A 7,742-nucleotide genomic window follows, 5' to 3' on the forward strand; every position below is an offset into this window, starting at 1 on the left:
TCCATGTATACACTCAGGAAAATATTCTGTCATGTTAAATGTAAACAGCAAGAACAAGATGGTGATGATAATATTGTCAACATCTTCACATTAAAAGTTCAACATCTGGGAAACAGTGTCCATCAACTTTGACTATGTTTGTGCATGTAGCATCATCAGTGTAAAAACACAGACTGTGGAGCAGGTCTCTCTGTGGGCACAACACTCTCATTTTGAATGTTTCATTTTCTTGACTGCACCTTATGCAGGAGCAGCCTCAGGACCCAGCTGCAGCAGGGCTCTTGCCTCCGCTCACCTCCTCTCCTGCTGGGGTGGACTCTGCGGCGGTGATCTGACTGCATGTTCAAAAGACGCCAACTGCATTTGTTGATCGTCTTAGGGTCCGATGCTCTTTAATCCCAATGCCATGGTTTCTTTTTCTTTTTCTTTTTTTGTCCTACGAGTGTTTCTTCATAGGTAGGGCTTTTTCCAAGTAAGATTTTCTTTAGTTGAATCAGATTCGGCTCTCCTGTAGAAATATTCAACAAGTCCTCCTTTGTTTTTACAGTGCAGTGTGTTACACTAAATTCTTATATGAGGCCACATGAATATGTTTTACCAGTTAGGGTCATGCTTTAATGTCTTTCTTCATCATCTGTGATGATCTTTGATGTGAAAATATCAGCTTTTGACACAGTCAGGTAAATTAAAAGTCTGTGTCCTCCTATAGTTCAGTTATAAAATCAACAGACCTGCAGAGCCTCTCTCCCAAGGCTGCAGCCACTGTCCAGCATCACCATCATGGCATTCCCTTATGCCATGAATTAAGGGTTTATTTCGACCAAACCAGAGTTAGTAATTGTTGGGATAGTGGACAGATGATTCAAGATGTTTTTGGTGAGTTTTATCTAGTTTCTGTCAAGTCTGAATGCAGCTGATGCTGATACAAATGGAGTCTGGTGAGTTTGGTGAGAGCAATTAAACAGCGGTATCTGGTTAAAACAAAACATATATCACTCTTTAAAATAAGGTCTCTCACTGTCATGACCCTTTTCATAATGTTGTCAGACACTAACAACAACAACCTGAGCCTGTCAGTGGCAAAAACAAGCATAAACAACAAGCAAACAAACAAGCGTCCCCTGCTCTCCGCACTAGGTGGATGCACCTGGATGAGGTGGCTGACAGCATGTCACGCTGCTCTGTGTTTCTATCACTCTTCTCCACTTCCATCACAGTTAGTTTTGTGGTTTGTGGTGATTTTGAGACTCTGTTCACAAAGTTTACAGCCTGTCATGCTGTTACATTACACAGCATGACACAATGACACAGATAAAAAGAGCTGAAACTTGTTTGCCAACCACTCCTTCCACGCTCTCTCATCAGTCAACCAACAGCGCATGTGGTCTGGATGATATTTTTTAATAAGTGCACCAGCTAATATAAAAATATATTTATGATTCCCTGCATTTTTGCAAGCTTCTATCTGTTTTATCTTGTGATTGAAATGCACACGGACCAAGAAAGGATTTTTTGCATAGGCCTACTGGCTTACATGTAGTCAAGGCCACTATTCATGCATGAGGCACAAACCATGAGAAACTTTGTTTTTATTTTCAGCTGAAAACTTAGAACATCTCTAAAAAGTTAAATTGTTTGTGCAGAGAGCCCCTGCTCTCGTCTCTTCTCTGTTCAGTAGAGACTCAGCAGCATCAGTCCAGCTGCAAAGCCCACGAGACACATAATGATCAGTATCTGTGTTCAGACATAACAAATACACTGCGGTTGAGTAAGATCATTATTATGGTATTACCCATGAAATTAACATTAATTTTATTTTATTCTTTGGTCGTGTTTTTTGTTTGTTTGTTTGTTTTTTACAATACATTACAAACCCATCACTTCCAAAATAGAACCATACTATGTAAAGACGGTCATCCACTGGGCCAGAGAGTTTTCATAATCCAGACTGAGAATCCCAACAGGCAAAACCCAGAGAAACCAGTAAACCCTCACATCCTGCATGTCACAACGACCTAAAAGTTACATGAGTTGTTGTTGTTTTGTTTTTTTTATTTGTGTACCATAAGCTTTGACAGCTTTGAAGATATCACTATGAAAGTTTAGATCAAATTTTCAACCTTACTTTAGTATGGTTTAAACAGTAAGACTCATTAATCTAAACAGTTTAAAGGAATGGCTCACTGAAAAATAAAAAAATGTTTTAGGTATAGTCAGCTACTTTACTAGGGCAGCCCCCTGGTGGCCTTCTGTGAAACAAGTGACGTATCAGATCACACATTTATGGTATGAGAGTCAAACAAATCTGTATGTAAGCAACATTTTCTTTTACATGTGCCATAATTTAGACTGTAGAGCCTGACTGTCCTGATATAGACATCAGTACCTCCAACCTCCAATCTTTTTTTTGCATGTTTAGTTGCCAAATTCACATTACCTAATGGTCCAACCCATGTTTTTTTGCGTGTCCTGACGGGGTCCAGAACCAATCGGTCTAGCAGAGGAGCATCCCAGTGAGAAAACAGAGAGTTGTCAGAGCTGTAACGCCATGACTCCCTGAAACGTAAAATTGGACATATTGTTTATGGAAGACATGTTTAAAACCTTCAAAATAGCTGTTTACTCACTTTGAAATGTCATTGGCTGAATCCTGACCTGTGTCAAATGAGGTAGTTCCTCTCCAGAAGATAAATCGAGTCTTTAAGGAACATGATTTTATATTCAGTAGTGGGCTACTGCAGGTGTTTGCCTTCATCCAGATCATAATGAACTTCTCCTTAATAGCAACATGTATGGGAGCATTATGATCATGGAATATGGGGGGATTATTGTGTTCAGTGGTATCATATATGTGTTAACTGTTATGTAAACATGTACAGTAATTGTAACATGTAACGACCTCCTCTTAAATCGCGAGTCGTTCCATTGCAGACCCAGCATCATGTTTAATCCGAGTGGAAGACTCTTCTCCTCACATAAATCTGTCAACATGGAGATTAAGGAGTGAAGGATTACTCATTCAACCATATTACTTTTTAAATCTGTATCAGGCTCCAGGTTCTGTGGTCTTCCCATCAGATAATGCATCTTTAGTGCGTTGGTTCTGAATATGGCAGACATTAAGGCAAGCTCATAATGTCAAGCTGTTGTTATAACTGTAATATAGTGGTGCTGATTAAATTGGTTGGTCATTTTGAGGCTATGGTGTTGTTCTATGTCGCTGCCTTTGCATGTTGTCCATGTTTAGCATTCAGTATACCAGTATTGGTTTTTTGTTTTTTTTTTGTCATCTAAAAAAAACCTTTCAGGGGAAAATATGTAGTTATGATTTTGGGGGTGAACTGTCCCTTTAAGATTTAAATGTATGACCTTAGTGAAATTTAAGATGATCTTTGAAAAACTCTTATATCTTTTTAATCTGCAATTCTAATCAAACACCTCTTCTGTCCAAGGAAGATTTGAAAACAAATCAATCCATAATACACTTTACCAATAACTAGTGTGAGTTACTTAACTGTCCAAAATAATGGCATCATAAGTGATAGCATTCTGAAAGCTATGCTCACATGAATGACCTGGTGACACGGCAGAGCTCCTGGCCTTACATTATATCGCTATGGGAGCCATATGCAACCACATAGCCCATATATAGATGAATCCGACAACCGCTTTGTGTGTTTCGCCGTTACTGCGGTGGCATGTCGTGTCACTCTTCGTGTCTGCTGGTTGTCTAGAAACCGAAAAATTTGCAAGACTCTTGCAAGATTTTTCATGGTTCAGATTATTCACTTTCGCAAGATCTTGCAGGTCTAGGGTTCCCTTCTAGACTGAAAAATTGCATTGATGATGTTAAACGGTGGCCCTCAGTAACTGACGAAGGTACCTTTTAGGATGTCGATATTAAACTTATTCAAATTTTAATTAGTAGTTAGACATCAGTTGTGACAATAGCCAGAAATGGATAATGGAGAAGAGAAAAACAGACCACCTCCGCCACATTTAAGTGATGAAGTACTGTGTGATATATATCAAACAAATATATATGACTTTACATTTTTCATTGGGTATTCAAGATTTTCAGGAGCAAAATTCTTTTCTTTTTGATCCACTATGACACATTGTGGTCCCCTGTTCACTCAGTGAATCTCTGTAGGGTGTCTACCACAGTTGGAGCAGCCGAACTGCACAGATTCTTCCAGACATCCTATACATTAAAAGTAACGTTACGCAAAAAGCATTGAAGGAGACGCCACAGCAGCAATGACAGCATGTTAACATCAGGTACTTTGCCAGATTCGTCTATAGCATGAAACAGCCCAAGTAGAAGGGTTCATTTATAGTGACAAACCCAGTTCCTTATGTCTCTGTGAAGCATTTTAGTGTCTTTCAGCTCAGTATTTTTGGTGTAGTGCAGGGCCCACAAATTGTTTTCTTCAATTCACTCTCATTGCTTACATCAACGTTATTTCCAGCTGGTGCAAAAGCAGCTGTTTTCATTGCAGAGAGCTCTAAAAAGTTAGTGACTTGCTGGGGAAAATAGTGGAGGATTTACTCTAACAACTAAAGAGCTGGATGTTTTTCTCAGAAGACCAAAACAGAGTTAAAATGAGAGTGAATACTGGACATAAAATCCTCAGGTGGGGACAAACGTGAATGAATGCTCATGTTGCTCCGTATCTGCTGCATGTGTAAATAGGTAACTTTTTGCAAGGTTTGCCATATCGACATGATGGGGAAAATATTCCAGCATTGTATTGTTTAGTTATTTTCTTGTAATTTTTATTCCTTAAATACATAATATACAAGAGTAACATGGACCACTTATGCAGCTTAACAGCAGTAACTGTTGGTAGTTACAGTATTTTGTAGTTAAGCTGCAACAAACAAATGTCCATGTATCGGCAGTCAGTGTGTGCACGTTCATTGTGTCTGCTGTAATTGCTTGACAAATGAACCGATTTCTTCCCTGATGCCATCCTCGCAATCCCTATCAGACTCCTCTGTGCAACAGGTGGATCAGGTGTGAGCGTAACAATCCTCTGGAAAAATTGATGGCAGCTCAGAAAGGTTGTGCTCTCAGATGGAGGTTTGAGGCCAAAGATCACTGCACATCTCATCTATCTACCCAGTGGACAGGAAGGCATCTGTACTGATGACATTACACCAAGATCACAGAACGGAACGGGAAATAAAATGGTATCGGTTACATCCAGATAAAGTGCACAGACCGGCTGTGGGTGGGATACTGTGATAAGATGAGATAGATGAACCTATTAAAATCATCAACCTATATACAACATTGCATTTTAAAGAAATTGCCAGTTTTTATTAAAATTATTTTTATTAATCATTCTGGTAATATTTGGAATGTCATCATTTATGTGTTACTTTAGATCACTGGATCACATAATACTTGCTTTTTTCATGTTGAGCGAATACAAATACATATTCCTTCTCCTCTGTCAACTTCCTCAACCCGGTAATGAACATTGAGATGGCTGCGGTTAACATGCCTTCATTGCAGGTGATGATTAGTGTCTTGAAGCCATAGGAGAGGACCAGAGACTCAAATAAGAGCAGAGAGGGTTGTGGGAGCAGATACATGGCTAAGACCAAAAAATCAGTTTCCTCTCATGAAATACTGGAAACTAGCCAGTGAGAATCACATACATCCAAGGATACATTAAACTAATCTGAAAAACACTAATTATAATGCACATTTATGTATTTGATTGTAATGTCTATTTCTTTGTTTTTCAATTGGATGAGGTTTATTGAATGTGAAAGTACAGTATTTAGCTTCAGTATTTATAAATAGACTGTGTTATCCTGGCTTGAAGAGTCATTAGAAACAAAAACAACTTTTTTCAGTTGAGTTGAGTGAAAAGGTTCAGTTCTGTTTAGTAATGAAGTTTAAAAAAAATGCTGGTCAGCATCTGAACAAAAATGTGCCATATTTATGTCAGCAATCTGTGATGAGAGTGGCGGGTGTTCAGTTTGAGTTGCAGTGATGTTTGTGGTCATTTCTCAAACTAAACTGTTTGATAAAACTATATGACCACCTGAAATTTAAAAGCTGGACTTAAAAACTATTTATCCAACCTTAACCTCTGGCTCATATTTTTGTAAACTGATTTTAACTGGGCGTGAAGTTGCTCAAAGCTGCTAAGCCTACAACAATTAAATAATGTCAGTGGAGAATTGCATTTTCTCATCAAACTCTGTGCTGCTTAAGAACTTTTTGGGTAGCATCAATTTGTCATCATGGGTATGAAAATGGGCAAATGGCCAGATTTACAGACATTTAAAGGTCTATTCAGCAGGATTTGCTGTTCCTAAACACATCAGGATGTCAAATACCAACATTTTTTTATCAAAACTGGTGACGGTCTGTGGTTTGTGACGTAAAGTACTCATATCCATCAGCCTAAATGCTGTAGAGTAAGAACAGGCATGTGTGCGCACAGAGTGGGACTAAAAGAGGCACCTCGTTCCCTGTTACAAGTCAGTGTACTATCAAAATGGTTGAATAATGTGTTTTAATATGCACAAAACATATGCAGTCCCCCTGTGGCTTAGGATGGCTAAAATGCAGACTGTGAGTTGCTGCGTCCTCGGTTCATGTTTTGGATGTCGACCTTTATATATATCTCTCTCACTTATATCTTCAAGGCTTAACATGCCCAAGAAAAAATCTAGCAGAACATATTGACAATCAGCAGCCTCAACACAAACTCTCTGCAGCCTATCAACATCTATTTGTCTCTCTCTCAGGTGAGGGCCAGTGCAATTGCTCAAGACGCAGATCAGAACTACGACTACGCCTCCAACAGCGTCATCCTCCACCTGGACGTGGGGGACGAGGTGTGCGTACAGCTGGACGGGGGCAAAGTTCACGGTGGAAACACCAACAAATACAGCACCTTCTCTGGCTTCCTCATCTACCCTGACTGACAGTATACTCACATTTATATACTCTGTCTCTCTGTAATCAAGCAAAAAAAAAAAGTTTCCTCTCCTTTCTGCATCTAACACAACCATGCTGCCATAATGTAATTTGTCATTTCAATGCTGTTCAGTACACAACACATGTAATAACATGATCACAGTTAACAAATAGAGTTTGAAGAGAAAATGTGTAAAAATGAATATAGTATTGTATATATTACCAGTTAACATTTACTTCTGATACACACACTTGTGTAATCATTATTCTGTGCCATGTACAGTCTGTGTAAGCATGGCTAAAACATGATTTACATCTGTTTCACATCCACATATTTGCTTACACACACACACACACACACACACACACACACACACACACACACACACACACACACACACACACAGGCACGCACACATGACCTGAACTCCTCCAGTCAGTTGTTACACTGAGACAAGATGTTACTATGAGACAAGATGACCATTTCAGCCGCCGGTCTGAAATCGACTGAGATGATTTCTGAATGTAGACTGTAAATCGAAGTGTGTGTACTCGCCTTCACTGTGGGATGGATTTCCAAACGAGAAAAGTCATGAATATATTGATCGCAGCTGATAATACAGCCGACACCATGCACATAATCCAGTGCGTTGTACGCCTGTGTTCATGCCCGTGTGCAAGCGCATGTGTGTGTTTGTGTTGAGGAAACGTCAAAGCATCGCGTCACTGTTAGTTGGACTCGCACAGTCTCAGATTCTCCGACAGTTAAGGGATGAGGGGGCTGTCATGTTGTTGG

At 39.4% G+C, this 7,742-nt stretch overlaps 1 protein-coding gene across 1 annotated transcript in view; it reads left to right on the forward strand.

The window, feature by feature from the left end:
- The window catches only part of c1ql4b (complement component 1, q subcomponent-like 4b), a 31,232-nt gene extending 23,920 nt beyond the window's left edge, over nucleotides 1-7,312 (forward strand). The window contains exon 3 of the mRNA XM_084732967.1: nucleotides 6,775-7,312. Coding sequence (XP_084589093.1) covers nucleotides 6,775-6,954 — 180 coding nt within the window. The 3' untranslated portion in view covers nucleotides 6,955-7,312. The remainder of the gene's footprint in view (nucleotides 1-6,774) is intronic.
- Nucleotides 7,313-7,742: the final 430 nt, after the last annotated feature.

The sequence above is a fragment of the Lutjanus erythropterus genome, chromosome 2 (genome assembly GCF_056507025.1).
Source record: "Lutjanus erythropterus isolate fLutEry1 chromosome 2, fLutEry1.hap2, whole genome shotgun sequence".
Lineage (NCBI taxonomy): Eukaryota > Metazoa > Chordata > Actinopteri > Lutjaniformes > Lutjanidae > Lutjanus > Lutjanus erythropterus.